The sequence below is a fragment of the Haliotis rufescens genome, unplaced genomic scaffold (assembly GCF_023055435.1).
Source record: "Haliotis rufescens isolate VD_foot unplaced genomic scaffold, xgHalRufe1.0.p SCAF_17, whole genome shotgun sequence".
In the NCBI taxonomy this organism is placed as follows: domain Eukaryota; kingdom Metazoa; phylum Mollusca; class Gastropoda; order Lepetellida; family Haliotidae; genus Haliotis; species Haliotis rufescens.
Window position 1 is genome coordinate 21,541,776 of NW_025963857.1, and position 14,282 is coordinate 21,556,057.

The window sequence follows — 14,282 nt, forward strand, 5'->3', positions numbered from 1 at the left end:
GTGAACATGAAGTCACACGTACAAAATATAAGTGTGTATAGATCAAGGTCTACGTCTTTTAGGTAAAAATAGTGACATAAAATAAAGAAAAATTTTATTTTGTGTGAGTTTATTTAAGAATTGACCAGACAATCCAGTGATTGACATCATGAGCATCGATCCAAGTATTGGGATACTGATATGCATGAACCAAGTCAGCGAGCCTGCTCGCCCCCTACGGCAAGCATGGGTTGCTGAAGGCCAATTCTAAGCCAGTTCTTCACAGGAGACAAGAATGGGTTGCTGGAGGTGGAACTTTGAATGCACCCTGGGTCAGTATAGGCTCGGATCAACAAGTCACTCACATCCTAACAAATTTGATTCATGTCATTCTGAAACCGTTTTAAAATGTTGTCTACAAAGTACAAACTCAAATTTTATAATGTATTGCCCTCTATCATATACTGACTATCATAATTGCACAGAGAGTGATTGAGTGAGTTGGGTTTAACGCTGATTTTAACAGTATTCCAGTTATATCACGGCGTGTCAGCTTAATGTGGGAGGAAAGCCCGAAGTGATTCAGGTCTCAGACGTTTACGACTTTGGAGAAACCCACGAGCACAGGTATGGTGCTGACAAACCTAGAAACATAATCGGGGCGAACCGGGATTCGTACCCACAATCATAGGTTTCTGGCGTGCCCAAGGGACATTATAACAGTGGGAGGAGTAATTGCTTTAACCACTAGGCTACCTACCCCAGCAAAGGGGAGGAAACACATGGGTAGGATCCAGGACCAGACCAAGCAAGTATCTGTCCTACTGGTATTGTCATTTAGCAAGGGGAAAATGTCAGTATATTTTTTATTATTTCTTTGTTAAGCATCCCCTGACTGGAAATTTAACGTGTGGAATATTCAGTAAGTCTTTAATATTTTTAATCAATTAATAATAAGGCTGTTTGTATAGCGCAAAATCCACATCATTGAGGGACATGTTCAATGCACAGATTCAGCATATGTACATACATACAACAGAAAGGGGACAGTAAGATAGTAAGACAGTACTGCTCAGTCAGAATTTTCAGGCCAGTGATAAAATTACCCCAAAGAAGAGTGATATGGCAAGGGAAATAACTCTTAGACTTGTTCAAAGAAGACTTTAAGCAGCCCATCCATCCACTCTTCATCACATTTCATCCCCAATCCTACTTTCTGATTGCAATTTTATTGTTATCCAAATTTCAACTAGTAACCATGTTAACCCTATGTTAAAGATGTCCAAGATCTCTGTTGCCTCACGTGTCTGTTGAGGACGGCTGAGGTGCTGTACTGTCTGCAGTGTCCCATACTGTCTGATCTATTGAGGCCTGACATAAGTCAGATCATGACAAGGGTTCACAAAGATATCTTAGTGCTAAGTTGATCATAAGTCTATGATAAAGTATGGGAGTTACGACCAACTTAGTACTAAGATTGCTCTGTGGAAAAGTTTCCTCTTCCAAATGGAAGCATTTTTGTGCCAGGTTCTAGGGGAGACAACTCTTGTGTTCATGTGAAGAAGTCTGTTCCCCGGAGCTCTTCTGGGAAGTATTCCTGGTCTACCGGTTCGCTGAAGGCTGGGTTGTACTTGTAGCCTTTCCCATAGTCTGAAACAGTGAGTGAATCTTTCCATGTCACACATTGTAACCATCCACTCTGCATCTTGTAGTTGGAACTAGTGACAAATATGGTGACAGTGAATGAGACGCCAATCTCAACTACACTCTTCCTCTCCCCAACCCCCTCCTCCTTCGCACACACCCCTCCCTCACCACACACACACCTCCCTCACAACACCCCCTCCCTCACCACACCACCCCCTCCCTCACCACAACACCACCCCCTCCCTCACCACACCACCACCCCTCTCTCACACACACCCCCTCCCTCACCACACCACCCCCTCCCTCACCACAACACCACCCCCTCCCTCACCACACCACCACCCCTCTCTCACACACACACCCTCCCTCACCTCACCACAGCCCCTCACCACACACCCCCTCCCTCACCTCACCCCCTCACCACACACCCCCTCCCTCACCACACCACCACCCCTCGCTCACACACACACCCTCCCTCACCACACCCACCCTCCCTCACCACACACCCCTCCCTCACCACACCCCTCTCTCTCCACACACCCCTCTCTCTCCAACACACCCCCTCCCTCACCACACCCCTCCCTCACCACACACCCCTCCCTCACCACACACCCCTCTCTCTCCAACACATCCCCTCCCTCACCCCTCCCTCACCACACACCCCTCCCTCACCACACACCCCTCCTCCACCTATCCCCTCTCTCTCACCACACACCCCTCCCTCACCACACACCCCTCCCTCACCACACCACCCCCTCCCTCACCACAACACCACCCCTCTCTCACACACACACCCTCCCTCACCTCACCACAGCCCCTCACCACACACCCCCTCCCTCACCTCACCACACCCACTCACCACACACCCCCTCCCTCACCTCACCACACCCCCTCACCACACACCCCCTCCCTCACCACACCACCACCCCTCTCTCACACACACACCCCCTCCCTCACCACACCCACCCTCCCTCACCACACACCCCTCCCTCACCACACCACACCCCCTCACCACACACCCCCTCCCTCACCACACCACCACCCCCTCCCTCACCACACCACCACCCTCTCTCACACACACACCCTCCCTCACCTCACCACAGCCCCTCACCACACACCCCCTCCCTCACCTCACCACACCCCCTCACCACACACCCCCTCCCTCACCACACCACCACCCCTCTCTCACACACACACCCTCCCTCACCACACCCACCCTCCCTCACCACACACCCCCTCCCTCACCACACCCACCCTCCCTCACCACACACCCCTCCCTCACCACACACCCCTCTCTCTCCACACACCCCTCTCTCTCCAACACACCCCCTCCCTCACAACACCCCCTCCCTCACCACACCACCCCCTCCCTCACCACAACACCACCCCCTCCCTCACCACACCACCACCCTCTCTCACACACACCCCCTACCTCACCACACCACCCCCTCCCTCACCACAACACCACCCCCTCCCTCACCACACCACCACCCTCTCTCACACACACACCCTCCCTCACCTCACCACAGCCCCTCACCACACACCCCCTCCCTCACCTCACCACACCCCCTCACCACACACCCCCTCCCTCACCACACCACCACCCCTCTCTCACACACACACCCTCCCTCACCACACCCACCCTCCCTCACCACACACCCCCTCCCTCACCACACCCACCCTCCCTCACCACACACCCCTCCCTCACCACACACCCCTCTCTCTCCACACACCCCTCTCTCTCCAACACACCCCCTCCCTCACCACACCCCTCCCTCACCACACACCCCTCCCTCACCACACACCCCTCTCTCTCCAACACACCCCCTCCCTCACCACACCCCTCCCTCACCACACACCCCTCCCTCACCACACACCCCTCCTCCACCTATCCCCTCTCTCTCACCAGACACCCCTCCCTCACCACACACCCCTCCCTCACCACACCCACCCTCCCTCACCACACACCCCTCCCTCACCACACACCCCTCCCTCCTATCCCCTCTCTCACCCACACACCCCTCCCTCACCACACACCCCTCCTCCACCTATCCCCTCTCTCTCACCACACACCCCTCCCTCACCACACACCCCTCCCTCACCACACCCACCCTCCCTCACCACACACCCCTCCCTCACCACACACCCCTCCTCCTCCTATCCCCTCTCTCACCCACACACCCCTCCCTCACCACACACCCCTCCCTCACCACACACCCCTCCCTCACCACACACCCCTCCTCCTCCTATCCCCTCTCTCACCCACACACCCCTCCCTCACCACACACCCCTCCCTCACCACACACCCCTCCTCCACCTATCCCCTCCCTCACCACACACCCCTCCTCCACCTATCCCCCCTCTCTCACCCACACACCCCTCCCTCAGTATTGAAAGCAATTGGTTCCCCCTCAGCATCACCCAGCATGTGATGTATCTGTCCCTGCCTTGTCTCAGCCCTGGACTGTGTGAACCCTGCCATGTAGCCAGTGATACACTTCCTGTGTTCAACTTACTGAGGCTCTTCATGAGTTTCGTGGGGGCGTTTCGCAGATGTAGGGGCACGGACGGAAGAGGCCCCTGGTGTTCCTTTACACACGACTTGGCTTTCTTGTACGCCAGGTACATCGCTGCTGACTTGGGGGCTCGTGCCAGGTACACGACACACTGGGCCAGTATCACCTGGGGAATGTTTCAATGTGTGTATCAAGGTTAACCATGACTCCAGAAACATCTATGTAAGTATAAGTGTATTACTCCATGAACCTCTACGTAAGTACAAGGGCATTACTCCATGAACATCTACGTAAGAACAAGAAGATTACTCCATGAACATCTACGTAAGAATAAGAACATTACTCCATGAACATCTACGTAAGAAAAAGAACATAACTCCATGAACATCTACGTAAGAAAAAGAACATTACTCCATGAACATCTACGTAAGAATAAGGGCATTACTCCATGAACATCTACGTAAGAACAAGAACATTACTCCATGAACATCTACGTAAGTACAAGGGCATTACTCCATGAACATCTACGTAAGTACAAGGGCATTACTCCATGAACATCTACGTAAGTACAGGGCATTACTCCATGAACATCTACGTTAGTACAAGGGCATTACCCCATGAACATCTACGTAAGTACAAGGGCATTACTCCATGAACATCTACGTAAGAACAAGAAGATTACTCCATGAACATCTACGTAAGAATAAGAACATAACTCCATGAACATCTACGTAAGAAAAAGAACATTACTCCATGAACATCTACGTAAGGAAAAGAACATTACTCCATGAACATCTACGTAAGTACAAGGGCATTACTCCATGAACATCTACGTAAGAACAAGGGCATTACCCCATGAACATCTATGTAAGTAGAAGGGCATTACTCCATGAACATCTACGTAAGTACAAGGGCATTACTCCATGAACATCTACGTAAGAACAAGAAGATTACTCCATGAACATCTACGTAAGAATAAGAACATAACTCCATGAACATCTACGTAAGAACAAGAACATTACTCCATGAACATCTACGTAAGTACAAGGGCATTACTCCATGAACATCTACGTAAGAACAAGGGCATTACCCCATGAACATCTACATAAGTAGAAGGGCATTACTCCATGAACATCTACGTTAGTACAAGTGTATTACTCCATGAACATCTACGTAAGTACAAGGGCATTACTCCATGAACATCTATGTAAGTACAGGGCATGACTCCATGAACATCTACATAACAAGGGCATTACTCCATGAACATCTACGTAAGTACAAGGGCATTACTCCATGAACATCTACGTAAGTACAAGGGCATTACTCCATGAACATCTACGTAAGTACAAGGGCATTACTCCATGAACATCTACGTAAGAACAAGAACATTACTCCATGAACATCTACAGAAGAATAAGGGCATTACTCCATGAACATCTACGTAAGTACAAGGGCATTACTCCACAAACATCTATATAAGTGTATTACTCCATGAAGAAAATCAAATCAATCAATTGAGGACAATATTATCAATTTAAACAGGTTTTCACTACAAAAGGAAGACATCTTGTATGTTTGGGGACGGCTTCCAGGGGATTCTGACACCCTCTCAAGTATCTGAAGATCCTATATCTTTGTTAACAGGGGGAAAAAATGGGCAAACAGTAAAATATGTTTATAACGAACACGCTTATTACACACTTAATTTTTGGTTCCGGATATTTGCTGTATAGATGTTGTATATATGCTTATAACGAACTACGGTTATAATGATCTAAAATCGATGGTCCATTTGAGTTCGCTACAACCGTAGTTTACTGTATAATCCTGTACAATTTTGAAAATCCTGAATATTTTCTGGTTAGTGTGTAGTGATCTCACATCACACTCTGGCATCCCGATGAAGTGACACGCCTGGTACGCGGCAACAGCCTGGTTCAGCGCCAGTGGGTCCGCCAAACCTGGAAGTCAGATTATCCAGTCAAAGACAAAGATAGTAGGTAATCACTTACCATACGCTAGTAGTACAATGATTCTCAACTTAGTTTTTACTGTGCAAATGGATACAGTGTCTAAATTACTGTTTACTCCCAACAAGCCAGGCAGGATGGTGACAAGATGTTCGGGGGATTACGGGATGCGAAATTCTACATACTAAACACATACAAATTGAAAACAGACACAAAAAGTGCATCCCCTGGGGTGCAATAAATTAATATGCATGCTAAGGAATGAATGCTATTCATAATTTGGTAGTTCTTAAAACTAATTTCTATACGTAATCATTCACAAACTACAATACACAGTCGAAATATTGCCAATTCAAATGAGTCACATGTCAATGTCTGATTCAAACTTGTCAGTGTCGGTGTAACACTGTTTTCCACTGGATAGTTGGACACCTATCCCAACAGAAATGTTACCAGCCACGGGACAGCGGACAAGGAGCTTTCTCGCGACACTGATACAATGTGACTCCACATTTAAGGCTAAAAAAATAATAGTCTTGGTTATCAGGCACCGCCAGCATCATCATAAGGTCTGCCATACATTTCGTTTTATTTACATTTTCCGAAAATAATCAAAAAAATCTAAATACCTAAAAAAAATGTGAATCAATACAGCACAGAGTTACTTCCCTTTACATGTGCACTGCTTTACTGCACATCTCGTGTTATGGTCATGGCGGCAATAGGAGTGTGTATGCTTGTTTATGGAGGGAGGACCTTTCCCAGGCTGATGGTACAGAACTGTTTATTTGGTTACATACTAGTTTGAACAAGCAAAAAACACAAAAAAACACAAACCGCCCGCACTATATTTTCAAAAGTCATTGCCTGAGAACCAATTCTTTTATTTTTGTAAGCCTAATTTACTTCATAAGGAGCACGAATTACTGGAAACCCTGAATGTCAGTGTCATCCAGTAATGACCAACAGCTCATTCAGTCTGTAACAATTTGGTTTTCTTATTTTTGTTGTGACTATCTGATTATGAACAGGCTGTTAAATATCTATATACTCAGTACCTACAAAAGTGGCTTATAAATAAAAGAGAATAAGAAAAAACGAAAAAAACAAAAAACCTAAAATTGGTAAAATCTACTAGCTGGTGAAGCACCTACCTACGTCCTCACTGGCCAGCCTCACAAGTCTCCGGGCCACATACAAGGGGTTCTCTCCCCCTTCCAGCATCCGTGCCAGCCAGTAGAGGGCAGCATTAGCATCCGAGCCTCGAATAGACTTATGCATCGCAGATATGATGTTGTAGTGCTCCTCACCTGGGGGAGGAGGGAAGAGGTGCAATGTTGATACATGATGTCACACTCAGCATGAGTGAGTGAGTGAGTTGGGGTTTATGCCATTTTTGTAATATTCCAGCCCTATCAAAGCAGGGGACACCAGGGTGCCGTTGTATGAAGCAATCTTAGAATGCCCCACTCCCGAATATTCCAGCTATATGACTGCCTGTAAATAAACAAGTAGTCTGGGCCAGACAATCCAGTGATTGATATTGCGAGAATGATCTATGCTGTCAGGGTACGATCACACGCAATCAACCAGGTCACTCTACCTGACCACCCGTATCATTCGGTCGCCTCACACAGACCTCATAGGTTACTGCAGAGCTATTCTAACCCAGAATCCCCACGGCTTACGACAATCATGGTGCGGAGATTGCTTCGTGGAACAGAGCCCTGAAATGTATCAGGTGGGAAGATATACATCACACACATTGTTTGCTATCCATGTCTTCCATGAAATATGACAGAACTAACAATTTGAGTGAGTGGGTGAGTGAGTTGATCAGTATTCCAGTTATATCACAGCGTCTCAGCGTAATGTGGGAAGAAAGCCCGAATTGATGCAGGTCTTAGATGTTGCCACTTTGGTGAAACCCATGAGCACGAGTATGGTGCTGACAAACCTAGAAACACAATCGAGTGAAGCGGGATCTGAACCCACAATCATATGTTTCAGGCATGTCCAAGGGATGCACAGCGTATTGCGGCGCCTTAGACAACTGGGCAGCCTGTGCCCCTACTAACATTATGACTGAGGATCAGTACTAATGCTTGGGCCAACAAACTTCACGCTCAGCATGCTGAAAACCCATTTTTCAGTAGAAAAAATTGGCAACCTAGGATTATGATGATATGAATTTTTAGTAGTTTACAAAATACAGAAACAAGAAGTTTCCATGCACAAGAATGGGAAGGCTTCAGATGAGGTTTGGTTGCTTGTTTGTTTGTTGTTTAACGCTGCACTAAGCAGTATTCCAGCTGTATGACGGCGGTCTGTAAATAATCGAGTCTGGACCAGACAATCCAGTGATTGCCATCATGAACATCCATCCACACAATCGGGATACGATGACATGCTTCAACAAAGTCAGCAAGGCTGTCCACCCGATCCCGTTAGTCGCCTCTTACGAGAAGAATGGTCGCCTGTTATGGCAAGTATGGGTTGCTGAAGAATTATTCTACCCCGGATCTTCAGCTTAGGTATTAAGAAGGAACAAACTTGCTTTACTTAACAAATATCTTTCTATTACTGATATTAAAATAGTGAGTTTGTTGGATTATACTATATGCCCCTCTGTGCAGTGTTTAAGTTATATGATTATGTTCTGTCAGCTGAATGTTCAAAGCAACGCAGATCATAAATGTCTAACTCTTTGGTGAAACCCTTGAGCATGAATATGGCACTGGCAGACCTGTGGGATTCAAACCCATATCCATCGGATCCTGTCACAGCTAAGGGATGTATCTCTGCCCAATATGCATTAGCACCTCTTTGATGAAACCAATGAGCATGTATATGGCACTGGTAGACCATTTGGATTCAAACCCCCATCTGTTGGATCCTGATACAGCCAAGGGATGTAACTTTTGACCACTGAACCTCAGTACCTAGAGTGACAAAATGAACCCTCTGGAGAGGAAAGAGCACAGACCTGTCCGATCATACAGAACATGAGACCTCTGCAGACCCTCCTTTACATGATCCGTGTTGATGATGACGATGTTGTTCTGGTTCATGTCTCCGTCGCTCTGTGTCGCAGCTGCAAATTTGGCCGAGATGACCCGCGACTGTACTGCCATCTGGAGGCCGTTGAGGGAAGCTCGAGCATCTCCGTCACACAGGTTAGCCAGCGTCGTGATAGCATCCTTCTCCACCCACACAGTAGGGCTGAGGGCGGAACAGACAGGAAGATGATGTTTAATTCTGCACTCAGCGATAGTTTAGTAGTATGATGGTGGCTTGCAAATGACACGCCTAGGCCCATCAGACCCACAGTAGGAAAAAGGTTTACAAGTATGATGTTTACAGAGAGTTATTTTTTCTTCATACATTGGGACACCTGTAAACATCTTTTCACACTTTCCTCTAAAACAGAAATAAATAAAAAACATGATCAAACCTGTCTTCATCGTCCTGTGCATTGTCGCCACCATCTTCTATGTCTTCTTGAGACTCGAACACCCTTGCTCCAAGCTCCTCCACAGCTCTGTGTAGAATGACGGACAGATCCTCTGTTGAGAGCTTGTCTAACACAATCACACGACACCGGCTGAGCAAGGCCCCGTTGACCTGGAAGGACGGGTTCTCCGTGGTTGCACCAATCAGAGTGAGCGTACCATCCTCCACATGGGGCAGCAGGGAGTCCTGGCAACAGTGAGTGAGTGAGTGAGCTGGGTTCGAGCTGTATTTATGATACATATCATGATAACTCAGTGTTCGATATACTTTATAAACCCAACCAGAGTCGGGCAGGTGACCCGCAAGTGTTGCCTGTCCATCTTCAAAGTTACCCTCCTGCATTCAGGCATTATAAATATTTCAAAGTTGCAAAACCTAAGACACAAATTATGTCTGATTCATTTGAAATATTGCATACAATTACTTGAGAATCTACAAGGAATTATAAAAAAATGAATACATAAGTATTAGGGCTGCTACGATTCACTTGTGTATTCGGTGAATCGAACTGCATCCCTTCATGAATCGTATTCATTATTCATGGTCACAAAAATCGAATATTTATGAACACAATAAAAAGAATGCTTTGTACTACAAATATCCATAAGAACTATTTATAGTGAGTGAGTGAGTGAGTTGGGTTTAACGCCGCTCTTAACAGTATTACAGTTATGTCACGGCGTGTCAGCTTAATGTGGGAGGAAAGCCCGAAGTGATGCAGGTCTCAGACGTTTACCACTTCGGTGAAACCCACGAGCACGGGTATGGTGCTGACAAACCTAGAAACATAATTGGGGCGAACGGGATTCGAACCCACAATCATAGGTTTCTGGCGTGCCCAAAGGACGCAACTCTGCACAGCGAATCGCGGCGCCTTAGACGACTGGGCCACCCGTGCCCCCAACTATTTATAGGCATACATAGATTTCTTTAAAGACAACAATGTTACATATTTAATTTGACAGTAATGTGGTCACTGGTCATTGTCGCTTTGTAGCAGATACTGGTACCTGCATAAATGCAGTATATACCGGTAAATAAATGTACAAAATGATAATAATCATAAACACTGTCAACATGTCAAACCATGTCAGATAATTTATGTTGTTATTGTTTCACTGAATATAATAAATAATACCTCAACTGATGACCTGTCAGTGTATTTGTGAATAAATATTCATATTCGTTACCCTATATTCATTATACATATCGTTTTCCCCGCATAGTGTATTCATTGCAGCCCAAAAAAGTAGTTCAGATTATCTGCCAGATGGAGGTGGAGGAAGATTTCAGCCCATCAGAAAAATTACCAGCCACGGGAAGGTGGGCAGACAGATATTTTGGACAATACGATAACTGAATCATGATACGATATTCATCAGCAGCCCTCAAAATTCACGCTAGTCCGCTAGCCCAAGGAACGTCCAAATACAATGATGGTAGTCCTCATAGACTTGGAGCATTTGAGGGCTATAATTCTGAACCTGTTTTCAATGATTGAAACTTAGCTACAAATTGGAACTGAATAAAACAGAAAATGTAAACAAAGTAAACGTGTTAGTCTCGTTCAAGCAGGACTAGCTACAAACTCTGAGGAGTAGTGAAATAGTTTCAGCAAGCCACCGAGTCTTAAACTTTTATTGACTTGTGTTGATATATTTGATATCAAGAGTGAGTGAGTTGGGCTTACGCCGCTTTTAACAGTATTCCAGTCATATCATGGCATGTCAGCTTAATGTGGGAGGAAAACCCGAAGTGATGCAGGTCTCAGACGTTTACCACTTCGGTTGAAACCCACGAGCACCATAATCGGGGCAAACCGGGATTCAAACCCACAATCATAGGTTTCTGGCGTGCCCAAGGGACGCAACTCTGCACAGCAAATCGCGGCACCTTAGATGACTGGGCCTCCCGTTTTCCCTGATATCAAGACACGAGGGTGAGATTCTCTATAAATGAATGACATTATGACGACTGCTAGGTGACAGAAATACAAGTTGTACCTGTTGTGTTTTGTTGAATCTGTGTATTTCATCCAGAAACAAAATAGTTTTCTTCTTGAACATTCTCTGGTCGTTCTTTGCCACAGTGACTACCTGTTTGACATCGTTGATTCCCGACGCTGCTGCAGACAGCTGTACGAACTTGACGCTGCTGTGAGATTTACAGTTGTGGGCGATAATCCTGGCCAGAGTTGTCTGAAAGTGTATGGTGCTGTGAAAGTCAGTACAAAATGGAATTTTACAGAAAGCATAATGCCTGTACTGTAGCTCACCTGGTTATGAGTGAGTGAGTGAGTGAGTGAGTGAGTGAGTGAGTGAGTGAGTGAGTGAGTGAGTGAGTGAGTGAGTGAGTGAGTGAGTGAGTGAGTGAGTGAGTGAGTGAGTGAGTGAGTGAGTGAGTTTGGTTTTACGCCGCTTTTAGCAATATTCTAGCAATATCCCGGCGGGGAATCGAACCCGGGTCTTCAGCATGACGAGCGAACGCTTTAACTGCTAGGCTACCCGACCGCCCCTCACCTGGTTATGATATAAGATAGCGAGAACTATAGATTCTGGCTATGTACAAGCATCAACGATTCATCCTGAAGGACACACCTCGATTTTTCCTGTATGGGGGAAAAAAAACATAACACCTTTAGAATTCCTAGGGTAGTGTGACTTGTTTGTAAACTTAGTGGTGCTGAATTCAAAACTTAGGCCATCTAATGAGTCATGACAACCTAAAGTTCACATTACGATCTGAATTATGCTGTATTTTGATATAAAAATAATTAAACCAATATTTAAGAAGAAATCACAGCATGGTATCATGGTTATTTTTAATTTAACAATGCCAAATGCTCTTGTTTATCATGACATTTTCAAAACCAAATGGGTACAGAGAATTTTATTGATTTTATTTCTTTAGTAGGCTGCAAATTTCCAGAAGTAAGCTTAAATGAACCATGTCTTATAGATGCTTGTCGTAAGAGGCAACGAATAGGATTGGATAGTCAGACAGGATGACTTGGTTGATGCATGTCATCATATCCCAATTGCTTAGGCCAATGCTCATGATGTCAATCACTGGATTGTCTGGTCCAGACTCGATTATTTACAGATCGCTGTCATACAGCTGGAATATTGCTGAGTGCGGCGTTAAGAAACAAACATGATATCTTTTGGCCTTTCCCCTGTGTCTTGAGGAACACAAAAGACACGTGAAAATGTAGTTTATTAGCAGTGGTTGCAAATATTTGGGCTCTTTTATAGGCCTACTACTCAAAAGACATTGCATTTTAAATTAACTACAGTAAACTACGTTTATAACGAAAACGCTTATAACGAACTGACAGATATAACAAACTTACTTTTTTGTCCCTACAATTTGCTGTAGTTATGCTGTATATATGTTTATAACGAACTGCGGTTATAACGAACTAAAATTTGTGGTGCCTTTGATTTCGTTATAACCGTAGTTTACTGTATAGTAATTCATATGAAAGAATTGGTTGGTCCTTTAACTTCTTTTGTGAAGTATATGTCAATTTAAGCATGTCAATATCTCCTTCATAAAAGACACAAGGTATTTGCCTTCCCACATCCCGGTGGTCCCCACAGCACCATGGACGGGACGTGGCTGCTGTTGAGAAGGGAGTGGAGGAGACTCTCCCTGCCCACTGCCTTGGTTTGACCCACGTACTGGTCCAGGCTTGTGGGTCTCATCCGCTCAGCCAGGGGGGCGAACTTGTTCTTACAGCTGCTTGACGGCTTGGCTTGTGTTGAATTAGAATGGCTGGATGAACTAGGTGAATTTCGGTTTGGAATAGAGCTCTGAAAAATGTTTTTGATGTTAGATGTCTTTTGGGATTTCCCGATTTGTTGATCATCGTCGTCGTTTAATATGGAGACGTCGTCATCACTGTCACAATTGGTTGATGTTGTAGTTATAAGAGTTTCTTTCTTTTCGAGTTCGTGTTTCGATTTAGATTTCGTACTGTCGGAAAGTTTCACCTTTTTTGACACACTAGTTTGTTTGAAAAATCCCCATCCCTTATCTCCAGACCTGTCACTCGTCTTTCGTTTGTTCGACTTTGACATCGTGTCGTCTGCTGTTGATTCGACATTTGAGAAGTTGAGGCATTCATTCACATGTGTGTTTATGAAAGAAGAGGGAAAGGACTTTCCGCACACAGGACATTCGGCTTTCGAATTTGCATCCATATCAAGGTATCATCCGACTGTGGTGGAGGCAAATTTAACAGGACTTTAGAGTGACCTCCCCTTGACCACAAAAAGTTGCAATATTTATATTTTATGAGCGCTTCAAAGACGTTTCCTTCGTGTTTTAGGATTCGTTTTGCTGATGTGATTATAACTTTTGCTTAATTCAAATCTATTGAAAAACAATGTCGATATACATTTTATAATTCATTATTCGTGTCTGAATCAATTAATAATATAATAACTGTTTCACAGCATTTCAATAATAACAACCATTCCTTTGAAAATGTGTATTAGACGACTTGACATGTATAATATTTAGAGGTGAGGTGAAATGGGGTTTAAAGTCACATCCAAGATTACTGCACCTATATAACGACGTGCATGTACGTGTGTGTGTGTGGCTGCTTATACTAGTCCAGACTGATGCCGATTTATAGTGCTAGCTCACT

At 45.2% G+C, this 14,282-nt stretch overlaps 1 protein-coding gene across 1 annotated transcript; it reads right to left on the bottom strand.

The window, feature by feature from the left end:
• Positions 1-13,868, bottom strand: LOC124133958 (ATPase WRNIP1-like). Its single transcript, XM_046498561.2, has 8 exons — positions 13,201-13,868; positions 11,629-11,823; positions 9,567-9,811; positions 9,099-9,334; positions 7,267-7,422; positions 6,024-6,103; positions 4,143-4,308; positions 1-1,629 (listed from the first exon to the last, which is right to left on the bottom strand). Exons 1-8 carry the CDS (start codon positions 13,828-13,830, stop codon positions 1,532-1,534), a joined length of 1,806 nt encoding a protein of 601 aa, XP_046354517.2. The 5' UTR covers positions 13,831-13,868; the 3' UTR covers positions 1-1,531.
• Between the last annotated feature and the right edge of the window lie 414 nt (positions 13,869-14,282).

Excerpts from the sequence above, each read along its gene's own strand:
- LOC124133958 (XM_046498561.2), bottom strand. The coding sequence starts at position 13,830 with ATGGATGCAAATTCGAAAGCCGAATGTCCTGTGTGCGGAAAGTCCTTT. Across the intron at positions 11,824-13,200 it reads GACCACCGGGATGTGGGAAG|ACAACTCTGGCCAGGATTAT; the intron begins GCAAATACCTTG and ends ATACACTTTCAG. Across the intron at positions 9,335-9,566 it reads GCACAGGACGATGAAGACAG|CCCTACTGTGTGGGTGGAGA; the intron begins GTTTGATCATGT and ends TTCCGCCCTCAG.